Below are 23,119 nucleotides of genomic sequence, written 5' to 3' on the forward strand. Positions count from 1 at the left end.
GGCCCCCGAGTCAGCACAGCCGGTCGTGGGGCCCTGAGGTCAGTGCCCACAGGTGCCTGGAGTTCCAGGAGGCCCATATTGGTCCCATTGGGGCCCCCGCCTGTCTTCCCTGGTGGGCACAGGTCCTTCCTGTGATGGGAACCTGCCTTAGCAGATGTCCCTGAGGCCAAGTCCTGTGTCTTTCCTCCTCCTTCCTGAGCTTTGGGGTGGCTTGGGGTGAGGGCTGGCAGTGCCCTGGGACATGAAGTCCTGATGCTCACCTGCCCAGTGGGAGAGAGGTGGTCAGGACCAGGGTTCCCTGAGGGTCCTGCTTGGTGATACCTGGGCGACAGCGGGTGCAGTCTTGATGCGCTGGGGTTGGGGTGTGCCCCTGGGGGGGTCCCAGGGACAGCAGGTCTGGGCTACACACACAGGGTCTCTGGCTTCCCAGCTACACCAAGGCCGCTGCCCTTACTCTACCTTGGCCTTGGAGGTGGGCAGATGTCAGGTGCGAGAGGCTCGGTGGAGAGAAGGTCTCCAGGGAGCAGAGGGAGAACCTCGCCTGGGCCCTGGACGGCTGTCTCAGCTGTCTGTGGTTTTCACTACTGAAGTCACACGGCCGTTACTACGGACGTGAGGCGCTGTGTGCGAGGAGCGTGGGTTGTGTGCTGACCTGGAACAAAGGCCCCAACGTCACACCCCAGCTTGTCGCCCTGGCTCTCACCTGCTGGCGTCCCAGCTCCAACTTCAGCCTGGCCGCGCCTACTGGACAGCAGAGACCGCCTCCGAGCCTCTGGTGGGCCTGGCGAGGAGCCTCAGTGCCCCTCAGGGCCTGCCTGTCCTCTCCTCAGCAGGGCCTCATCTTCACACTCCTGGCTCCATAGAGGCCACAGACCCCTTGTCCCTTGCCCAGTGGCCACTCTTCAGTTCCCATCTCCCTTGGCTGAGCGTCATGCATGCCACGCAGACCCCCTACCACACAGAAGATGCCAACTCATGCTGCCCCGCCTCAGTTTCCCAATACCGTTCTCGCCCAGGTCTACCCTACCCTCAGGGGCCGGCTTTGGGGTGCTGGCCCTGTGTGTTCAGTACTCCGCTCCCCGACTGTCTGCAGCTGTTTGCTCCCTCAGTGGGGTTCACCTGGGGCTCCCTTGCCCACAGCCTAAACTACGATCCCAACAAGGGGGGCTCCAGTTCCCTGTGTGAAGGGCCCCTGGTCAGCCCAAGGGGACTCTTGGTGGCACTCCAGGCCAGGCCTGGAGTACTGCCAGGTCCCGGCCCCAACAGTGGGGCTGTCAGCAGTCTAGCTCCTCAGAGTCACCGAGGCGAAGCTGTGAGCCCGAGCTGCCTGACGGCTCGAGGAGGGGCCTTCCTGTGCTTGGATCCACAGCGCAGCTGCAGGACAGGTGTCCCCAGGTGGTGGAGGTGGTGAGGACATCAGCTGTGGGACCAGGGCCTGGGAAAGGAGCCAGCAGTGAGTCAGCCTGACAGGCGTCTCGTCTGATCTCACAGAAGGGTCAGGCAGCCCTTGCCTCCTGGAGGATGGGACTAACTTCACACTTGGAGATGAAACCTGGGAATTTCCAGTCCGCTCTGTTCTCCAGGTTGCCTGGCTCGGGCCCAGCCCAGGACAGTGGGTAAGGCTGCGGGTGAGTGGAGAGCTCCAGGGCAGAGGCTGGGCCTCCTCCTGAGGGACTGCACACCTCGGAGGCTGTTCCTGAGATCAAAGCCCACGCACACCTTTGGGTTGACCTCATAGCTGCAGTAACTGCACTCGCCCCCTCAGCCTGCAGGCATGGGCCGCCAACACTGCCATCACCATGAGCCACTAGATTTGGGGGTGGATTGTTACTCAGCAAATGTTAACATAAAACAGGTTCCAAAAAATGGGGTGCTGTTGTGGCCCCCCAGATCCCTATGTTGAAGTCCTAATCCCCAATGTGATGGCACATAGTCCTAGGGCCTTTGGGTGTTCATGAGATTGAAAGGTGGTGGGCAGGGTGGGGTTGGGGCTCTCTAAGAGTAAGGACTCCAGGGCTTCCCTCCACAAGCATGCCACAGGGAGGGAGGGCCTCTACAAGCCGGAAGCACCTATCTCCAGGAACAAAATCTGTTGGCATCTTGACCCTGGACTTCCAGCCCCTAGAACCGTGAGAAATAAATGTCACTCAGTCTGTGGATCCCTTACAGCCAAGATAGGTGCGAAAAAACCAGCACCCAAGTCTCATACAGCACTGACCTTGAGCCCAGGCATCGGACAGAGTCCAGGAAATCAGGACTCTGCTAGCAGAGAGCGCCTGGGGAAACCCATTAGGCAGCAGCAAGAGGTGGGGGAGGCCAGGGGCAGTAATAATTATACTTGTGATCCCAGTGGCTCAGGAGGCTGAGGCAGGAGGATCATGAGTTCAAAGCCAGCCTCAGCAACAGCAAGGCACTAAGCAACTGAGACTCTGTCTTTAAATAAAATACAAAATAGGGCTGGGGATGTGGCTCAGTGGTCCAGTGCCCGAGTCCAATCCCCAGTGTCCCCCACTCCCCTCAAAAAAGAGGTGTTGGAAAACAGTGCTTTCAGCAACTCGAAAGCCAGGAGACCGATGTGCATAAGGAGAGTGTTAAAAGTGTCTCCACCTGCACAGGCTTCAAGGGTGAAGAAGCCAGAGAAGAAACTGTCCAGTCTGCAACCAGAATATGTGACAGAACTGGAGTTGGCACTGTTTCAGAAATAACACCATTTCACATCTTGTCCCTGGTCAGCAAGATTCTTAAAAAAAAGAAAAAGCTTGAGGGCAAAGAAGCAAGGTTGTGCCATAACACTCTTTTTATAAGGCCTTAGAAATGTTTTAGATACTTCCTAGTACAAACTCCCTGAGCTTGACAAGAGGGATTCTAAAAACTTGAAAAATGCTGTCCCACAGCATTCTAACACACCATACAAAACTGAGAAAATATTTACTCAAAACTTAAAGTGCATTTTTGTCTAATAAAGTCAACTGTAATTCTCTACATAGGCAACCAACGATATTCTTAAGGGACTTGTGTCAGTCTTAGTAAAAAGGGACGGAGATGGTTCAAAATGAAAAGAGGTCTTTGGATTCCAATCTTTCTACAGGCAGTGAGCAGTGTGAAAAAGTATTCATATTACAAATATGAGTCTGTTCATCTTAACTTTTTTATTATCTATCTTTCCTTTTACTTTTTTGAATTTTCCTTTAACAGTCATGTTCTGTTGTGATTCAATGCTACAGTTTCTTTTTAAACTCCTGTCCACCTCACCCACAGCTTCCCTTGCACTTTCTCTAAGGTTATGACTTATAATCTTGTTCACCTTTTCTTATTTCCCACACTACCCCTATTTTCTTTTGAGTTCTAAAAAGTTCTGTTTCTTGGTTGTCTATTAGAAGCAGTCTCCTGATATCTTTTTTGCATGCACATTGAAGAATGAGACTAAGGGGAGTTATGAGGGCACAGGTGAGGCCTGCTGACCACAGAGCAAAGCTGGCACAGTCCAGCACTGCCCAGGGTCCCTCAAGTCTCTACCTTGGGAAAGCCTGCAGTGCCCATCAGCGACACTGGCCTTTCCTACCCTCCCTTCCCGCCGGCTGCAGACAGAGGGAGGCTTTCAGAGGCAGAAACCTTTATTGTTTCCCTGGCTGCACAGAGTGAGAACAGGCCTGCGGTGTGGGAGGCCCCAGAGGTGCTGCCCCTGCGCACCCCGCGTGCGCTCACTCCGCGCCCCCCGCGTGCGCTCACTCCGCGCCGTGCACCCTCCGGTGCTGGATCAGATGGGAGCTGAGGCGGAAGGCGCTGCCGCACTCGGAGCAGCGGAACGGCCTCTCGCCCGTGTGCACCCTCTGGTGCCGGAAGAAGCCGGACAGCGCCCGGAAGGCGCGGCCGCACTGGCCGCACTCGTGGGGCTTCTCGCCCGTGTGGATGCGGCGGTGCTCGCCGAGGAAGGAGGCGCGGCTGAAGGCGCGGCCGCAGTCCGGGCACGCGTAGGGGCGCTCGCCCGTGTGGACCCGCTGGTGCTGGAGGAGGTTGGAGCTCTGGCTGAAGGCGCGGCCGCAGTCCTGGCACTCGTACGGGCTCGCCCCGTGGTGAGTCCGCTGGTGGCGCACCACGTTGGAGCTGTGCACGAAGGTCCTGCCGCAGTCGCTGCACTCGTACAGCCTCTCTCCAGTGTGGATCCTCCGGTGCTTGGCGGCGTCCGACCTCTGGCTGAAGGCCTTGCCGCACTCGGGACACTCGTAGGGCTTCTCGCCCGTGTGGACCCTCTGGTGTCTGAGGAGGTTGAAGCTCTGGCTGAAGGCCTTCCCGCACTCCTGGCACACGTAGGGCTTGTCCCCGTGGTGAGTCCTCTGGTGCCGCACCACGTGCGAGCTGTGGATGAAGGCCTTCCCACAGTCGCTGCACTCGTAGGGCTTGCCCCCAGAATGCATGCTTTGGTGCTTCACCACATCTGAGTGGCATTTGAAGCTCCGGTCACAGGTGTCACACTGATAAGGCCGCCCTCTGCAGCGGCCTCGCTGATCTGTTCCAGGGCCTGAGTTAAGTGTGCTGTCTGATCTGGACACACCACCCTCGCCACTGCTGTGCCCTCCAGTTCTCTCACCAGTCCCCAGTCCCCTGGGGCCCTCTCCAGGCCTCTGTGCAGCGTCCACATGTTCACGAAGGTCCTGAGACCTGGGTGCTCCGGGCGGCCCCTGCAGGAGCACAGGCACAGCCTCTTCAAGGCATCCTCCTGCCCCTGAAGCCTCCAGCTGTGCAGTCAGCCCCACAGTCTGCACTGCCTGCCCAGCACACACTGGAAATGTAGTTTTCACAGCTAGAGGAGACCAGACATGCACAAGCTTAGACACAAGACAACCGTCACCATGATACCTGTGAATTTGAGATGGCACCAGCAAGCCAGGGTAATGACTGAGGAGTAAGATTAAAGTCCTACGTAGTGGATCTCTATTATTTTGCCTATCCAGTTCCTATTTTCTAACATTCGTGGTCTGGGCTTCAGGGGTGGGTCTGGAACAGTGCATCTGGTACCCGCTGGAGGGATAGGCATCTGTCTGTGGACATAGGGCTGACTCTCAGTTCATGGGAGGTGTGAGTCTGGTGTATTGGGTCTGTGTGTGTTCTGGGTGGCCACGGTTGGTTGACTCAGGCTTCCAAGTAAACAAGAATTGGCAAACTGAGCATGCAGAGGCTTTGACGGTGCACACTTCCTTACCAAGGGAAGACGGCATCGTTCTGAGCACTAATAGGAACAACAATAATAAATTGAAGTATGAGTCCTCAACTTTTATGGACTTCAGATGTGGCCTTGCATCTTAGGGACAGAGAGAGCTTAGAACTTAGAGCCTGACAGGGCAGCTGGACAATAAGCAGAAGACTCACCAGCACTTCCATTCTTTCATTCACTCTCCCTGGTCACCTCCTGAACCTAGGCCAACTAGCAGGCAAGGAGCCAGGAAGAAGGAGCATGAGGCATGCTGTGGCCAGGAAAGCACCTGGAGAGGTAGCAGGAAGTGTTGAAGATGAGGGGGCAGGAAGGTGAGCCCTGGCTAAATCTTGAGTAGTTGGGCAGATGGGTGGGTAGGGGGTGAATTCCTAAGTTGCCCCCCTCTCTCCCCAACTCCTCTGAGCCTCATTGTGGGCTTGTCCCCTCATACCTCTCACCTGTGGGGGCCTCCATCAGGGTTTCCCTGTCCTTGGACAGGCTTTTGGAGATCAGGCTTGGCAGCACCTGGCACAACAACAGGAAAGGGAACAATTCTTGCCTGGGTAAAAGAAGAAAAGAAACAGAATGTTAGGGAGAGCTAGGTGCAGCGGAGGGTAAGCTGAGGTCAGAGAAGAGACTGGGAAGGGGACCTGGGGGTCCCGCGGGGCGGCCCCACTCCCATCACTGGCCCTCCAGGGGGTCAAGAGCAAATGGTCACTGCAGCCGGCGGTGGCTTCTTGCTGCAGTGAGTGCACCCAGAAGGTTGGTCAGCCCCTGGGAGTCTAGAGAAATTTCCATGGGTCCTAATATTTTCTTAGAAATTATAAAAACTTGAACATAAAACTTTAAAACAAGAAAAGGTTATGGGATGGTGCAGCTGGGGCTGAGGACTGGCTTCTCCAAGCCCCATGCTGCGGCAAGGCGAGCGGATCCAACTGCGTCCGGAAGCGGGGCTGCCAGAACACGGGGACCCTGGCAACCGCCAGGACGCGCACCACCGCCAGCCGCGGCCCGGTTGGCCTCAGCGCCCAGCGGCCGGCCCGCCCCGCCCGCAGCCGGAAGTGCCTCCCGCCGGCCCCGCCCCCGGGCACTTCCGGGGCGCTCTGGGCGCGGGAGGACTGCTGCTCTGTGCCCAGCCCCGCCCAGCCGCCACCTTCCCAACCTCAGGCTCCACTAATTTAGACTTCAGGGGACGACACAGACAGGCAGGCCCACTCATGTTGGCTTCCAGTCACCATTCTCTTCCACAGTCCCTAGCCACGACAGTCAGCCTTTAATTCAGTAACCCTGAGAGTCTGTTGTATAGATGAGCATTTTGAGAGGAAGGACTGGCATATAGGAAATGGGGGACCCCCCTGCTCCGCCAGGCTTTGCTGTGCTAAGAGTAGTAGCCAGAAACTACAGAGGCCCACTTCTCATCCAATCACAGGATCAGCCTTTTGGTAAAGGCTAGACAGTAGGCACTGTGTCTTGGACATCATTCCAGGACCCAGTCTGACAGAATAGTTTAACCCCTGAGGATATCCCTAGTCAATGTGGAGAAGCCACAGGGGCTGTTCCTGTGTCCCCAGCACAATGAGTTCAGCAAAAATCAGACCGTGGGAATCTGCTGCAAGCTGGGAGAGATGGCCAGGAAGAATGTGGTGAACAGGCCTTTTGGCTGCCACTTTGCCCATGGTGGTCAAGCAGGCCACTCATTGCCAGGATCCTTTCCTTTTCTGATGCAGTCATAGCTTCTGAATGCGGAGTTAGTTGGAGAATGCAGACCGTAGGCCTAGGACCACAGCAGGGGCAAAGAGCGGCCACGGGTAGGTAGGATACCTGCCCTGATACAGTGCCCCTGGGCACTTATCCCCAGTGCAGAAGCCTGGGTCAGCCCCAGCAAGCTCCCCTAGGCACCTGCAGCCTGCTGCCCTGGAACTGGGCTCCTGCACCTGTCTCCTGCCATCCCTCACCATTGTGTGCTTGTGGCTTTCTCATTACTGCATCAATAAGAACATCTGTGATGCATACCCACCATATGCTGCATATTTATTTGAAAAAAATTATGCAGTGTTGCAAAACACATATAAAACCAAAACAACTAAAGGGGATGACCTATAAAGTATAGAAGCCCTTCCCCCCATCCCCATGGAACATTCTATATTGGGGAGATGTCCTCCCCCCGAGTTATTGATGTTTCCTGTTTGATCTTGATTTGTGGCTCAGGTGAGCTGCGCACCACCCACTGGACAGAGTTCAAGCCCTTTTCCCTGGGCAGGAGTCTCCTCTCTTTCCTGCTCATCCCTCTCCTGTCCCTTCCACCATGCCCCGCACCTGGCTCCTTTGCAAATTCCATCTCTCCTTGACCAAGCAGTGTGACTCTGAACCCTGCGGGCCAAGGCCTTTCCTCTCTCCCCATCTGCTGGGAAGGGGCAAGGAACCCCCTGGGCCTGGCTTCGGGCTGGCCCAGTAGGTTCTCGCCATTCTTGTGAAGGGTCGGAATGGGAGGTGAAGGCCTGGACATAAAGCCAGACAGTTAAATGGTGTAAAAGCATGGTTCACCTGAGGCCGGTCCAAAGTCAGGCCGCGTCGCCTCTGGCCCAGCTCCTGACTTGGTCTCCGGCATTGTCAAAAGCCATCTCAGGAGGGCAATTCCTGCGCAGGTGTCAGGCGCTGTGCGGGTCCCCTGCCACCCAGCGTCCGTCCGCAGCTGCCCCGCGCCACCGGCCAGCCTCGGGTTCTCTCCGCGGGCGGCGGGCCGGGCTCACTCCGCGCCGTGCACCCTCCGGTGCTGGATCAGATGGGAGCTGAGGCGGAAGGCGCGGCCCACTCGGAGCAGCGGAACGGCCTCTCGCCCGCGTGCACCCTCTGGTGCCGGAAGAAGCCGGACAGCGCCCGGAAGGCGCGGCCGCACTGGCCGCACTCGTGGGGCTTCTCGCCCGTGTGCGTGCGGCGGTGCTCGCCGAGGAAGGGGGCGCGGCTGAGGGCGCGGCCGCGGTCCTGGCACGCGTAGGGGCGCTCGCCCGTGGGACCCTGCGGTGCTGGAGCTTGGCTGAAGGCCTGGCCGCGCTCGGGCACGCGAAGGGCTTCCCGCCGGCGTGGGAGCGCAGGTGCCGAGAAGTGCGAGCTGTGCGCCAAGGCGCGGCCGCAGTGGCCCACGCGTTCGGCTTCTCCCCGTGAGACGCGCTGGTGCTGGGCGGCGCCCGCCCTCCGGCGGAAGGCCCCCCGCACTCGCCGCACGCGTGCGCCCTGGCCCCAGGCGCGGCGGGGAGGCCTCGGCCGGCGCGGGCTGGCCTTCCCCCCGCGGGCGCCCCGGGGCGCTGCCCGCTCCGGGCCTCCCTGCTCTGCGCTCCTTGGTCCTCACGGTCTGAAACCAGAAAGGGACAGGGCGGTGTCACCGGACTCTGGTCGTGCCCGGGCCATGGGGGGCAAGAGCGTCCGTGTTCGTGAGAGGCAGGGAGAAGGGAAATTAGGCGCTTTGTCCTGGACGCGGGGGGGGGGGGCGGAGGGGCGCGGACGGGGCTGTAGGGAGCTGTCGGAGTCCAGCTCTGGCGGGGGGTCTCAGGAGAGGAACGGAGGCGAGGAGTCTGCGAGAGATGGCGAAAGGCGGCGGAGAATCAACACAGACACAGAGTGAAGGTGCCGACTCCCCATCTCTACTTGTGAAGTTGATCATACATACTTTTCATTTTGGCAGGCTCACAGTACTTTGTGGTTACAAAACAGAAATCATTATTCAAAGAAACAAAATATTACGTAGCTACAATTAGATAAGAAGAATGTATCCTGGCTTATGCATAAGCAAGCATTTTTATTTTCAGTTTGCGTTTTGCTTTGAGCTGTTTCTGTTAGCTAGCTTTTAATAATAGTTAGAAATGTCCAGACTACTGGCCTATACCTTGACTATTCTTTCTTGACTTATTGACTAGAACAGCACCACGGTTATGGCAAGTGGTTAACTTGAAAAGAGAGGCTACTAATTTTAATCAAACAAGAGTAAGAGCATCAAACCATTGTGCACAGGAACAAGAACAAGTTGCCAGTACCAAGCACTAATCTGTCTTCTTAACATGAATTCTTCTTCTCTAGATTTTAATTTAATTTCTCAAAAACTTCCTTGACTGTTTTTCCTACAGGGGGTTTCTCATTAAACATTAACGATGTACAGTTCCACAGCTGAATCATTTAGAGCAAACAGATTCATTCTTTAGAAGTAGTTGCATTAATTGGGAAAGTCATGTTTTTTCCTTCATACTTAATGGTCGCAACTATACTTATTAAAGGAATACAAAAACAAACCAGGCCATTCCCAGAAACATACTGCGCTCCTCCAGAGGATGGACACCTTGCACCGTCCACCTCAGTAGGGCCTCGCCATTGCCCGAGTCAGGGGAGGGGTGCAGCAGGGAGTGGTGGCGGGACTTGTGGGTATTGGAAAGGGCCTGAGCCCTGCACCTCCAAATGCTGACCACAGGCCTAAGTCACCGCAGCTTAGCACTCCTTAAAGGTGCCAGGGCTGAAAAGCTCAGTGGGTTCCTGCTCCCTGGCCTAAAGGCAGGCCATAGGACCAAAGGAGAGGTGACTGCCAGGCGCAGGCGGGGCACAGGACCTCACAGAGTCAGCAGGGGACGGGCTGTCTGCTCCCAGGACTGTCCAAGGACCTCTCTGTGGGCCTGTCTGCCCACCACCCTGCTTGTCACCAGCAAGCATTGTGCCTCAGCTCCCTGCGGAGCGGCCTCTGTGTCTCATCTGGGACCTGCCCCTTGTCCTCACTGAGCTGCTGTGGCACAGTGCGCTCCTAACTATTTCTAGAACCTTCTTGTTTCTTCCTAAAAATAAGTCACAGAAGAGAAAGAGCAGAGGGCATGGTGATGTGGTCCTGCTCTCTGCTAAGTCTGGGCTGGAGTTGGCTGGACACAGCGCCGCCTGGGCAGCCTCTGAGGAGAGGTGGAGAATGTCCCACAGGCCTAGTGTGACCCAGGAGAGTGGTCTGTGGGCTGGAGAGGTGAGGAAAGAGGGACACTGCATTTTAAAGAAGACATGGGGCCACAGCTTAGGGAAGACCTGGCTCCTGTAAGGGACATGGCAGAACTGGCAACAGGGCAACCGCTCTCCTGCCAGGACAGGCTGCCTATGAGAACCTCAAGGAAAGCCTGAATCTGCACCAAACCACACTGCCCGTCTGCGGGCAGACGACGCCCCGCCCAAGGCCCGGGTCCGGGTCAAGACTGAGTCCCCCTGCCCCCCCAACACACAGGTGGACTTCTGTCCCCACCTGCCTCCCCCCAGGCCATGGGGGGCTATCTGGCTCTTGGGAGTCAGTGCTTTTCACCTCAGCTGCCTGGGGCCAGCATGCTGTACTGAATTAGAGAGTGGGTAGGGGGGTATGTGACAAAGTCACCAACTGCTGGACACTCTGAAAGCGGCCCACAAGCAGCCAGGCTCTCTGGAGCATCCTCCTGACTTTGAGACCTCCGCTAGCACCAGATGCACTGGAATGCATGAAGCACCCCTGGGCAATGCCTGGGGCGAAACTGGCCAAACCTGCTTCCCATGCTGGGGACACACTTAGGAACAGCTCTCCCATTTGGGATAAAAGGTCTCTCCCAAGGAGCATGGATGGGCATTCCAGGACACTGAAAGGGAGCCTGGAGGACGCTGCTCACACCGCTGCCCCTGTGACCCCCATCTAGGCATCCTCCGTGGAAACACGCCATCCACTCACAGTCACAGCAAACTGAGGGAGGACAGGGCAGCGGTGGGAGTGCAGTGTGGGCTCCAGAGTCCAGTCCTGGGCTCAGCACACAGCTGTGTGCAGGGCCTCATCCCCCTGGAGCCCCTCACAAGGCGGGGACAAGGGCTCCAGGACAGATCCTGGCAGATCTGAGACCTCAGGTCAGGAAGATTATTTTAGGGATGAGTTGAGCATTGAGTTCGTTTTAAAACCAAGAACTGATTGAAAATATAGGCAAACACTTCTTCATAATTACTGACAGGAAGGAAAAACGTTTCCTGGTTTCCATTATTCTTTTTCTTTCTTTTTACATTTTCTAAAATTTCTTTAAAGACCACAAACAAATGCTTTGGGGAAAAGAAATTTGCTAAAAACGTGCTTTTTAAGGATGCGACTTCAACTTTCCTCCCTGAGATCTGCGGTGTGGCGGGGTACCTCCCACCCACCCAGTAGGGCAGCAGGCAAGGGTGGGCTGTTGGCAGAGCCCATGGAGGCTGCTGGCTGAGTGAGGGGAGGCAGCAGGGTTGGGGCTCGAGCCTGAGGGACGAAGAAGGGGGCTGGAGAGGTAAGTACGGTGTTCTGGGATCCTGGCTGCCTGACGGAGAGTCTGGCCGGTCTCCCTGGGCAGGTGAGGCGGGAGACAAGGTTAGAGCCGGTGCCAGAGCCCCTTGGCTGGGATGTACACTTCCGGTCCTGGGACAGGTCCTGAGGGTCTCAGAAGGCACCCACCGGGCTGTGCTTAGAGCCCAGGTGCGCTCCGAAGGGACACAGGACTGCGCAGGAGGCAGGCAGCGGCTAGCTGCCTGGCCAACAGACCGTGTCCAGGCAAGGTCCAGGAGGGTGGGTCTCTTCCGGCGGCAACAGCAGGAGCATCCCTTTCGCCCCGACTGGTGTGCAGGAGAAGGCGACAGGGGCAGACGCTCGGCGATCCCGGTGGGCTGCACTGAGAAAGCGCTGTCCCGACAATCCAGGACGCGCCTTCGCGGAGAGGAACGCGCCGCGCAGCTTTCCCCACGACTCCTCCAGCCTCCCTCCTTTCACGGTGGCCACCAGGTGTCGCTGGCCAGACGGTACCGGCCTCGTTCAAGGCGCGCCTGCGGAGTGGGTCCCTGGCTTGATGCAGGGGACACACCCCACGCTCACAGCTCCAGCTGGCCGCCGCGCGCGGGGCGGACCGGGACCAGAGGGGCCCCGGAGGACGCACGGCCGGCCGGCTCGGGGGCAGAGGGGTGCTCCGTGGTCCCGGAGGCCCAAGTTCCAGCGCGCGGCACGCGCACCGCTGAGACGGAAGCGCGGCCAGCAGGCCCCGCCCCACGCCGCAGGCACTTCCGAAGGCTGGCTCCCAAGTCCAGCCTGGGGACCGCGGCTGCTCGCCCGGCGCTGTCCGAGGTGCTAGGGGATGCGGCGGTGGGGCACAGACGGGGCAAGCAAGGGGACCTACAGGCCATAAGGGCTTGCGGGAAGTGGGGGGCGTCAAGGCCTTTGTGCTTGTAGGTGGGAAGAAAAAGGGAATCCAACTCTGGGTTGAGGCTGTGGTCCAGGAGAGAGGGGGTGCTGGCCGGGACTGGGGTGGGAACGTGAGCGTCCAGCAATGAACCCAGGCTAGGCACAGTCGGACCAGCTGCAGGAGCGGAGTACTTAGAAAGGAACCGCGGGGGCAAAGATGGATTGCCTTCCACAAAATGGGTCAGACAAGAGCCACTCAGGTGTCTGCCAGCATAGACACGCTCCCAAGTGAGGAAACCTTGGTACAGGTCCACAGCTAAACACAAGGCTACCTACCAGATGAAGGAAGTATCCCGTGAGGGGTACCTGGTCAACACCAGGATCTGGCCTCCTCTATCCCCTTGAAGGGCAGGGTTGCTAACTGCTTTGCGACTGAAGTCCCAACTTACCCAAGGGCTCTCAAAACACTGAAAACCCGACTTCATCATATTACTAACCAGGAAACAGGTTCAGAGAAATTAACCTCATTTTACACAGATAAGAGTAGAGCTGTCCTTTAAGTTCCACAGTTGATTTTCTTATCCATTGACCATACAGGTATGTTTATGTAAAAACCAAACCCTTGTGTCCAACAGCAGTCTCCAAACCCAGGATTGACCCTTTTTGCCACAGCCACGTGCAGCCTGGGTAGATTCAGCTTGACTACACCCATCTTGAGTCTACCCCCACAATTGCCCCAGAGTAACCCTAATTGGTTTTTCCTGCACAGTTCCCCAGCAAACTGTGATAGACAAGCCACAGAATCATACTGTTAGCACTGGGCTGGTACAGTTGGGGACAAACGCCTAGGCTTCCTGGAGGAAAGGAGAAGCCGCCCCTTAAGTGACTTAATGCTCCATCAGAGGTGTTTTGTTCCAGACCAAACTCTCCAGAGCAACTCACAAGGAACCAGTGCAAGCTGCTGACCACGGAGTCTAGGTGACCTGGAGTGAACTCTGCTCATTGTAATACTGAATTCTCTGCCCAGAGGCATCACCAGCTGGGGTTTTTTTTTTTTTTAAAGGCTATGCTGTGACCTCAAACTGAGCATTCCCAGCAGTGTGCCCACCTCTACAAGTGATGAGCCTCCTAGGGGAATATGCCCATTTCCCCAATAAAAGCCCATTGCTTTGTTTTTTTTGGGGGGGGGCACACTGCTTTGAGAATTATCTCGTGTTCTCCTGACTTCAAGTAATATGCCTTTCTACTCTTCCTCCTGGTGGTGCTTAGTGGTTTTGCACTCACCAACTAGCAAACAATGCACAAGGTTAGACCCCGACTCCAGGGATGTACCCAACTCTTCCATATTAAGATAAACCAGGTACAATTCAGCCAGGATGAGGTTACTTTGGTCCTGATTCATATATATGTCCCTTTCTGATCCAAACTTTGAGAATGCAATGGATCTTATCACAACTTTGCCTTTGTCAGTAAGTTCCACAATAAAACGCAGCGTGACCCTGGATATATCTGCCTCTTGTCTCACGGCACCTGGGGCAGATCCTCATACTCTAAAACCAAGTGGTTCCATCTAGGATTCATCAGCTCACAGCCCTCCCTCCCCTTGCCTGCAATCCCTGGAAACTGCCTCACAAAATCCTTTCTGGCAGCTCCAGGACCTGATGGCTCAAGTGTCCCTCTAGGGCCCCTTTCTCTGGGACCAAATGCAGACGCTGTGCTCACAGAAATGGTCACTTCTGGAGTTTGGAAACAGCCACTGCAGGAGCCCTTCACAGGCTGGCCCAGACAAGATACCTCCTGCAAGGCAGGAATAACTGAGGGGAGATGGTGCCCAGGTTCCTCTGGGGCACAGGAGATAAGTGCCCTAATCAAGTGAATGCTGATGGGGATGGGCAAGGGTAAGTAGAACGGTCCTGAGGAGCCATGCCTGACCCCTACCACTGAATTTCCTGGAAACATTGGGTGGAGATCAGGTGGAACATCTGGGAATCTGCTGACTGCCAGGGATTGGAGGAAAAAGGGTACCACGGGAGATGCAAATTCCACTTCAGCTCATCTTGGTGGTCCTGCCCAGCAAGGGACAACAGTGACTTTGCCTCAGCAAAGGTTTAGACCCATCACAGAAGAGCTGCCCTGCCAGCCACTAGCACCCACAGCTAGTTCTGGGGCACCTGGCCCTGCCCCACAAGGTGCCTGAAGGCCACTTCCAGGAGGCTGGGACCCCTGGAGCACCATAGGACCTTCCCTAGATGCTGCTGGGTTCCATTACTGCCAATGGAGCCCGTCCTTGGTGATGAGGCTGCTGGGCTGCCTGCAGAGTCTCGCGCTGCCCACGTATCCCTGAGGGGCGGGGGAGGCAGGCAACAGCCTAACCTCTAGCTCTCACCTCTAGATTGGCTCTCAGTTGGCATGGGGACACAGGGTGGGGGCAAACAGCACTTGGTGGCCACAGGTGCCTTCCTCAAGGGGCTGCAGAGGGCTGTGTGACCCATCAGGAGACTTGAGATGGGTCACTGCTTGTGACATGCAGGAAGCCATGCGTCACCTCATAACTTCCGTGTCCCCTGGGAAGCAGGCTGGCCAAGGGCTGATGACAGCCACAAAGCACACCACCAGTGCAGCAGGGTAGTGCCTCCCAGCCACCACGGGGACCTGCCAGCAGGAACCCTGGGCAAGCCCAGCAGTGGGGAGGGCCAGGGAGGTCACACTTGGGCACTGCAGTCTTGGGAGGAGTCTGCTGTCCCTCAGCTGCTCTGGAGGGAACAGCTGGGCAGGAAAGGTGCCCGGAACCCTGGCTGCTTGGAGCCTGCCCTCTGCACCGGGCTCTGCCCTTCCCTCCACAGGACTCTCTGGGAAGATCTTCAGAGGACAAAATCCTGACCCCTCTGCACACCTGTCCAGCCCCGACAACTCAAGGTCCCCACCTTGTCAGAGCAGGAGCAGCATGGGAGGCAGGTAGGGAGAACACAGGTCGGGGAGGTCCTCTCATGGAAGCCTGCTGACCTTGCAAGCCCTAAATGGAAGAGCAAGGAGGAGACAACGGACAGGCCTGAGGGCTGTGCGGGGAGACCTGCCATGAGGAGACCCAGCTGCCGCAGACCCTGTGCCCAGGGTCGACAGGAAGCCTGGGCCAGGCCACAGGCTGCTGGAGGAACGCAGGAGCCTGGAAGGCAGCCCCCCGTCCGCCCCGCCTGCTCCAGGTGCTGCCACTGGTCCCCATCCGGTGCTGGGCAGGTCTGACGGCTCCATGGCAAGGCTCTGGAAGGGTCAGGCCGGCTCCTGGCCTCAGGCCCTCCCCCTTGGTGGCCTTCAGGTCGGGAAGCAGCCCACCTCGCCCAGCAGAAGCCAGCTCCTGTTTCCACACACAGGATTTACTGCAGGCCAGGCTGTGGCTACTCGCGGTAGTGCACCCTCTGGTGCTGGATGAGCTGCGAGCTCTGGCCGAATGCCTTGCCGCAGGCACCACACGCGAAAGGCTTCTCGCCGGTGTGGGTCCGTAGGTGCCTGAAGAAGTGCGAGCGGCCGCGGAAGGCCTTGCCGCAGTCGGCGCACTCGTAGGGCTTCTCGCCCGTGTGGATGCGCTGGTGCTCAATGAGCACGGAGCTCCAGATGAAGGCCTTGCCACACTGGCTGCAGGCGTAGGGCCTCTCGCCCGTGTGCAGCCGCTGGTGGCGCACCAGGTTGGAGCTCTGGCTGAAGGCCTGGCCACACTCGCGGCACTTGTAGGGCTTCTCGCCGTTGTGGATGCGCAAGTGCTGCGTAAAGTGTGAGCTGTGGCTGAAGGCGCGGCCGCACTGGCCACACTCGTAGGGCTTCTCCCCGGTGTGGATGCGGTGGTGCTGGATGAAGCCCGACCAGCCACGGAAGCGCTTGCCGCACTCGTGGCAGGCATAGGGCTTCTCACCTGTGTGGATGCGCTGGTGCTTCAGCAGCAGCGAGTTGTACTTGAAGCTCTTGCCACAGGCTTCGCAGCGGTGCGGCTTGGTGCCGCGTGCACTGGCCTGTGGTGGACTGGGACCCAAGCTGCACCCCAGCTCTGGAGCCTGTTCAGGGCTGCCCTCGGTCTCTGAAGCTCCCTGCGACAGGAGTGCCAGGCACCAGGCACTCCTCCTCAGGGTGCAGGGCATGGGCCCTGGAGGCTGGTCTGCTGGCCGCTCCAGGCTGGACTCCTGCCCAAAGCTCTCCCCACACTTGGGCCTGTGGGGAGAGTTCCTCAGGAGGCCCCTCAGTGCCCCTCCCTCTGGGTCCACCCTGTCTTCAGAAACATGCTGGTGGGGAGATGATGGAGCCTGCCCAGGCTCTGCCTCTGAGTCTGAAAGGAGAGACGGCAGACAGATGGTACCCAGCTCCAGCCCCACTGCGGCATTCTAGGGACTGGGACCAAGTAAGACCAGAACCTGGGGGGGCAAGCCTGACTTGGGACTGGTGAGGTGGAAGGAGGCCCCGAACAGTGGCCAAGGTGTTCTGCCCCAAACAGCTGAGATGAAACATACGGTGGGGGGCAGCTGGGCTCTGTCAGATGGTGACCTGAGCATGTGTACGGGGCCTTGGCTGTCTACGAGGACACAGTGGTTAACGAGACCTGCATGTCTACTCTGAGCTGGGAGGAGGTGGCCTGAGGGTTGACATTAAGGACTGGCAAGGATCTGGAACTTTGATCCTTTGGGCTCAAGTACTGAGGGACAAGAAACAAGCCTCTCTTGAAGCCTGCCATGCCAGATGGGTAAGATCCAATGAGCTCATACCTGCTCAGAGAGCTCCATGGGGTGGCGGTGGCCTCAGTGACAACTGTACTGTAGCCCAACTCCCTGGAAGCAGCTGCCCAACCTCAGACAGCAGCCGCCAGCCACAGCAGTGGGAATACCCAGAGCCTGGTGCTCAGGAGCTCCAGGGCAATGGGAAACGTGCTCAGTGTGCCAGGGTAGGGTGGGCAGTGGTCCTCACTCACCAAGCCAGGTGTCTCTGCCGATCTCCACTTCCTCTAGGTCTTGGAGATCCAGTTCTGATGGCTGGGAGAGCACCTCAGGGTTGGAGCTGGGAGAGCCTAGGGGTTGGGGGCTATGGCTCAGGCCCCACCCTCCAGAGTGCTGCCTCCCCTGGAATCAGCCCCACTTGCCCAGGGCACCTACAGGATGCCACGTGCTCCTGGGCCAAGCCCTTAACACACAGCACCACCTCCTCCACTGCCACGGATACACCTCCCCAGCACCTCTAGAAGAGCAGGGCAGCTTGACTCCGTGCCACTGCCAGGAGCCTCCCCAGCCAGGAGTACCCTTTCTCCTCCTCCCCGGCTTGGTCAAGAGCTGCCCCAGGAAGCCGTCCTGAGAACCTGGCTTTGGGACTTACCCTCCCTTGCTCTGTAAGCAGACAAAAGCTGGGCAGTCTCTGGCCTGGCCTCCTTCCCATGCCCCCATCAGAAGGCCCCACTGCCCTCCACTGCCCCTATATTGATACAACACAGACCCTGAGGAGCTGTGTCAGACCCTCAGCACCCCAAAACTGGCCATGGCCCCTGACCTGTGTCTATGTAGGAACACAGAGGTCCTGGGAGAAGAACAACTATGTCCTACACCTGCTTCCTAGCCTGCTCTAAGAGGCTGGGACCAGCCAGGAGGTGGTCTCAGCTTCGGACACAGGATCTCAGCCTGCTGCCCACAGGGACAGCTGAGCACCCTGCTTAATGATGAGCCCCCTGCATCCTTCATTTCCTCTGAGGAGGAAGGAGCCAGCTCCTCTTGCAAGGACACCAAGTGCCCAGTATGAGCCCAGCCAGAGAGTCTCTAGGAGTGACTGGGTATGGGGTGGGCTTCTGACGATCACTGGGACTCAGGGCTCCTGGGTGGGCTTCCTCTGGCTCATCTCAGACTCTGACTTGGAAGCTGGAAGGATTGGCTCTAGGAAGTTCTGGCTCGAATTCTAACTGGCAGGGGAACCCTGGGCAGGTTCTGGAAACACTGGGGTCTGTCAGGGATCTGTGGGCCTTGGAGCACTCCTGAGAAACCAGATGGCAAAGGGGCTCAGCTCTGGGCTCTGAGACGCAGGCCCTGGGCACAGGCCAGGGGCCCTTGAAGGTCCAGAAACCACTGGAGAGGAGAAAGAGATGGTGGTAGGGGTGGCCCCACAAGGCTCGGCACAGAATGAGTCTGAGGTCCTTCCAGACATTCCACCTAGTTCACAGGAACCACTGCAAGGTGCTCCAAAGAAGTACTTTCCCAGCAATCTCCTGGGGATGGGCAGGGGCAAAAGGTCCTGCCGTCAGGCAGCAGACGCAGAGCTCACGACTCCCATTTTGGCCTGTGCTGCACCATGTGATTTCCTGGCTATTGGTGTTCTCTCTGTCCTTATCTGTGAGTGTGCATGTGAAAGGCTGTGGCTGGGCTTTGAAAAGGTCATCCTAGACCTGGTACAGCAGTCATGCTCCACAAGCCTCAGCGTCACTATGCCAGTAGACAGACTAACAAGAACAGCCAAGACTGAGAACCTTGGGCACCAGGAAGGCTGTTTTCCTGGACCTTTCACCAGCTTCTAAACATAGGTGCAGGCTGCCAGGACATACCTTACGAGGGACCTTGTCTTTGCCGTCAATGGCTCAGGCTCTTAGGAGCACTGAGCCTGGCTATCCAACACAGAGAGGAAGCCTCAGGACACCATGACCCAAGAGCCAGGTGTGCCAGGGGCACAGTGCACCCTGCCTGCTCCTTACTTGTGACCAGTAAAGACACACACTGTGGGTAAAACCAAGGCCAATGGCTCCATCCCTGCAGGTCCCACAGGTTCCATACCCAAAGCAGCCTAGCAACAACTCTGGGCTCTCTTCTCCTGCTTGGGAACACAGCTTCAGACAGGGCTGGGGGTGCTGGCTCACTCCTGCTCACACCAGACCCAGATTCTGAGGCTATTCTTTCTACACCAGGGAAGAAATGGTCCCATGGTCCCAGGGGCTTTTTCCTAGGAAGCCAGACATGGGTTTGGTCTCCTCCCACGGCTGAGTCCTGACCTAGCGCTGCCTCTCAGGCCCCTGCCTCCAAGAAGCTGCACAACTGTCTGCTGCTGCCTCTCAGCCAGCTGGGTTGCTGGGTCAGATGGGGGCTCCATAGTGTGGAGGTAGGGCAGAGGGAACACAGTGGGCCAGATGAGTACCGTGTGGATGACTGTGGAGGTGAAGCTGTGCTGTGTGGTGCCGGGCTCCAGGTGTCCCTGATGATGACAGACTGATGGGAGATGGGACAGGAAGAACTTCCTCAACAGCTCCTAGAGCCGCCATCTTCCAGAGACTTCCTGAAGGTGTGTGCACCTGGGACCTGAAGAAAATGAAAATCAAGGCAGATGAGGGTGGTGGAGAAGTCTGTGGGGAGAGGGGACAACACACCAGGTCCTAAGCAGCCCCATATGACACAGTGTTCCTCATTCAGGAACACAAGGATGCCAAGAGGTAAGGGCAAGTGGAGAGGTGCCCAGCTTGTGGTAGGAGGCGATTCAAGGACCTGGGATGTTTTGTTCAATGTGAAATCCTATTAGGACGTCACCTGGACAGCACCAGCAGACCTGCAGGGACTGACCCCAAGTTCTTCAGCAAAGGATCCTGAATGTCCTTCCAACCCGAGGCTTCACCCACCATAAGAGCATGCTGACACTTCCAGGGGAACCTCCTGTACCATATCCGGGGGCTCCTGGCCCTGGGGGGGTGAAAAGCTGAACATGCCTGCTGGGGCACGGAGGTGCTAGATTAGATCCCAGGAAGCTCTTCCTCCCGCCCTGCAGAGTCGCAGGCCGCAGGGGGCAACCCCCAAGTCCGGCCTGCCCGCCACACCCCGAGACTCATCTGGGGCCAAACACTGTTCCTTAACTTGGTTTGCACGAACGGCTCGCGTCCAGCGTGAGAGCGTTTTTCTTCCACACTGCGGCGCGGGAGGTCTGCAGCAACGCGCCTTCTGCAGGAGCGGGCAGCGGGCGCCGAGGGCAGCGGGCGTGGCCTGCGCTGGCCCCGTCCTCCTCCCGCGCCCGACCCGGGCTGCTCCCCGCGCCGCCTTGGGGCCGCGTGCAGCGACGGCCGCAGTCACCGCGCGGGACGTCGCGGGCCGGGCGGACCCAGCGGACCGGCGCCCACTCACCTTCCGAGCGGGAGGGGGCCGCCTGCGCCGACCGGAACTGCCTCGTCGGCCCGCCCGCGCGCTTCCGGGGCGCTCTGGGCGCCGGAGGTCCGCGCCTCGGTGGCCTTCCCACCGCGGCCCCTCGACTCCCGCCGCGAGAGCAGGCGCGCACGCGGGGTGCTGGGCGGCGTCGCGGGGACTGCGAGTTGCCCTGACGGCTCGAGAGCAGCGCGGTAACTCGTGAGGAGGGGCTCTTCCGTAGCGCACCGAGCCCAGCACCCAGCCCACTCTCCGGGAGGCCCCTGAAGGCGGTGTGGCCGTGGCAGTTCCGCAGAGGACCAGCTAGGGTCCAAACCTCCCCGCCTGACACCCAGGAGGAGCTAACCGGCTGACGGCGAGGACTGCACCGGTGGACCCCAGCTCTCCGGGCAAGCACGGGAAGCCGCAGTGCAGTGTTGACTCGGGCGCTCTCTGCCCTGGGGGTGCTCTCTGCTCGAGCCCTTCTTAGCTTTCACTCGTAATACATTCCTCTTGCTTGGCTTTTCGTGTCTGACTTTAAAATTTTCTTCCGACTCCAGAACTAGATTTGGAGTTCAAGCTCGACTGGGACCAGCGCCACCCACCTACAGGACAGGTATTTCAATTTCACCTTGTTCATCTTCAGGCTTTGGCTGAGATTATGTCCAATTTAGCCTCTGAAATCTTGCCTTGGATTTCTCTGGGCACCATTCCTTTATATGTCACGCCCATGCTCTGTCTGCTTGGGTCAGCTTGTTGCATTTGTTCAGCTTTTCATGCAGTTGGCGACTGCAGTGGCACCTTGTGTTTTCTAGCTGGCACACAAGCTGATACTCTCTTGCCTCTTGTAGCATCCTTTTTTTAAATATAGTCTTTTTTTTGAATTTTTTTAATATTTACTTTTTAGTTCTCGGCGGACACAACATCTTTGTTTGTATGTGGTGCTGAGGATCGAACCCGGGCCGCATGCATGCCAGGCGAGCACGCTACCACTTGAGCCACATCCCCAGCCCCTGTAACATCCTTTTGAGCAAAGTCGCTGCAGAGGCAGTAAGACCATCTCCACCATTTCGGCTTTTGTCTTATGGCATACACCTGAGCATTATCACCATCTCCTTTTTTTTTTTTTATTATTAATTAATTATTTGTATGTGAGGATCGAACCCAGGGTGAGGCAAGCGCTCTACTGTTGGGCCACAACCCCAGCCCTCACCATCTCCTTTTAGAAGGTATATCCAGAATCTGGAGGGTCATTTGTTCACCATCTTTATCTACTTACGAATCACTCATAACATTCCTGTGCTTAGCTTTTCATGTCTGACTTTAGATTTTCTTTCGCCAGGACACAGAACTGAGGTTTGGAGCTCCTGCTCCTTACTCTCCTGTGACAAGGTGGTGTCCAGGACAAGAGCTGAGAGATTGACCTGCAGCTGGGGAGGAGGAGTCCTCTAAACAGGACCACCAGGGCCCTGGTGGACAGCAAGCCTGGGACAACTCAAGATCCTCATGTGGGTTCAGTTCCTGAGCAGGAGAGTGGGCTGCAGACTGATTGTCCCCCTCCTTGGTCCTGCTGAAGTCACACAGACTTCAGGACCCCTTCCTCTGGGGTCCTGACCCCAGTGGTCCTGGGGGCTGCCCATCGTGCCTTAGGAGGCCTGTGCTGGCTCCAGCTGGACACTGACTTTGGAGGTGGCAAATACTGCTGGTGGGGAGAAGGTGGAGCAGGCGACCAGGCCCCCTGGAGTGCAGTAGTGGTTGGACAGGGCAGCTGTGGTGACTTCGAGGTTGGCACTGCAGGCTGAGTCGGGCTCTGGCCCCTGGTGTGCTCTCTCAGTGGGACACTAAACCTTGGCTGCCTTTCTGGCCAGTTAAATAAACCTGGAACTGGTAAAGTTTCATAATCAATGTAAATATCCAAATTGCATTATTTACTGAATAAAATGCCCTTTACTCAAAAAGAAAAAGAGCAGGAGAGATGAGTGTGGCTGCACATGTTGGCGAATCCCAGGACTTAAAAGGCCGAAGCAGGAGAATCATCAAGTTCAAGGCCAGCCTGGCCAATCTGAGAACGTCAAAATAAAGTGTTGGGTTTGTAGCTCAGTGATAAAGCACCCTAGGTTCAACTCCTAGTACCCAAACCAAACACACCTCAGCTGCTCTTGGCTGCTGCGTGGGCTTGTGGACTATCCCTCAGCCTGCCACAGCTCCTGGCCCTGGGGCCCACTGTCCTTTGGGGTACATGTACCTCTTGTTAGCCATCTTGGGGGCTGGCCTGTATGCGCAGGATGCTCAGTAGCATCCCTGCCCTTCACCCACCAGGTCCTCCCAGTCATTGACAAAGTTGTCCCCACATTGCCAAGTGTTCCCTGATGTCAGAATTGCCCCTTGCTGAGAACTATAGCCCAAAATGAAGGATGTGTGAGCAAGGACACATGGGTCTGCATGTTATCTGGAATTCAGGGAGGGGGGCTGGGGATGACAGGGTGCCAGGGGGGAGCCCAGAACACCTCCCAGGCTTCCCTGAAGTCCTGACTGCAGGTGATGCACAACTGACCAAACTCCAACTAGCCTCCCTCCCAGCTGCCTGGAGCCAGAAGGGCGGGTGGTATTCTGTCTCTGGGAAGGGGCAATCCCATTACAAGGCAGTGATTCGTTTTC

General features: G+C 57.4%; 3 protein-coding genes and 1 long non-coding RNA gene across 14 annotated transcripts; 2 read left to right on the top strand and 2 right to left on the bottom strand.

Moving 5' to 3' along the window:
• Positions 1-620: 620 nt before the first annotated feature.
• Positions 621-4,938, top strand: LOC124095760 (uncharacterized). The gene is made up of 3 exons (XM_046449056.2): positions 621-1,385; positions 1,492-1,616; positions 3,638-4,938. The coding sequence occupies exons 1-3, from the start codon at positions 932-934 to the stop codon at positions 3,770-3,772; spliced, it is 714 nt and encodes a 237-aa protein (XP_046305012.1). The 5' UTR covers positions 621-931; the 3' UTR covers positions 3,773-4,938.
• Positions 3,597-8,402, bottom strand: Znf696 (zinc finger protein 696). Of its 8 annotated transcripts, none has more exons than XR_009227184.1 (4): positions 7,736-8,402; positions 5,643-5,750; positions 5,368-5,480; positions 4,665-4,801 (listed from the first exon to the last, which is right to left on the bottom strand). XR_009227184.1 is itself a non-coding variant. In XM_046449047.2 (3 exons), exons 2-3 carry the CDS (start codon positions 5,663-5,665, stop codon positions 3,726-3,728), a joined length of 1,092 nt encoding a protein of 363 aa, XP_046305003.1. In that variant the 5' UTR covers positions 5,666-5,750; positions 7,736-8,371; the 3' UTR covers positions 3,597-3,725. The 8 variants fall into 8 exon arrangements, 2 of the variants coding, with proteins under 2 accessions (XP_046305003.1, XP_046305002.1); XR_006852594.2 differs by having other exon boundaries at positions 5,650-5,750; positions 7,736-8,398; XR_006852595.2 differs by lacking the exon at positions 7,736-8,402 and adding an exon at positions 5,842-5,860 and having other exon boundaries at positions 5,650-5,750.
• Positions 8,403-12,861: 4,459 nt separating this feature from the next.
• Gli4 (GLI family zinc finger 4) lies at positions 12,862-20,549 on the bottom strand. 4 transcript variants are annotated; one of them, XM_046449045.2, is made up of 4 exons: positions 20,465-20,549; positions 19,494-19,654; positions 17,302-17,397; positions 12,862-16,665 (listed from the first exon to the last, which is right to left on the bottom strand). In XM_046449045.2, exons 2-4 carry the CDS (start codon positions 19,615-19,617, stop codon positions 15,746-15,748), a joined length of 1,140 nt encoding a protein of 379 aa, XP_046305001.1. In that variant the 5' UTR covers positions 19,618-19,654; positions 20,465-20,549; the 3' UTR covers positions 12,862-15,745. The 4 variants fall into 4 exon arrangements, with proteins under 4 accessions (XP_046305001.1, XP_046304998.1, XP_046304999.1 ...); XM_046449042.2 differs by lacking the exon at positions 20,465-20,549 and adding an exon at positions 19,880-20,392; XM_046449043.2 differs by lacking the exon at positions 20,465-20,549 and adding an exon at positions 19,913-20,391.
• Positions 20,550-20,564: 15 nt separating this feature from the next.
• On the top strand, positions 20,565-22,372 carry LOC124095761 (uncharacterized). The gene is made up of 2 exons (XR_006852596.2): positions 20,565-21,077; positions 21,804-22,372. It is a non-coding gene; the product is annotated as an uncharacterized LOC124095761 (long non-coding RNA).
• Positions 22,373-23,119: the final 747 nt, after the last annotated feature.

Source organism: Marmota monax, unplaced genomic scaffold (assembly GCF_021218885.2).
Source record: "Marmota monax isolate L192 unplaced genomic scaffold, Marmota_monax_Labrador192_F-V1.1 WCK01_AAM20220418_F8-fsc00073, whole genome shotgun sequence".
NCBI lineage: Eukaryota > Metazoa > Chordata > Mammalia > Rodentia > Sciuridae > Marmota > Marmota monax.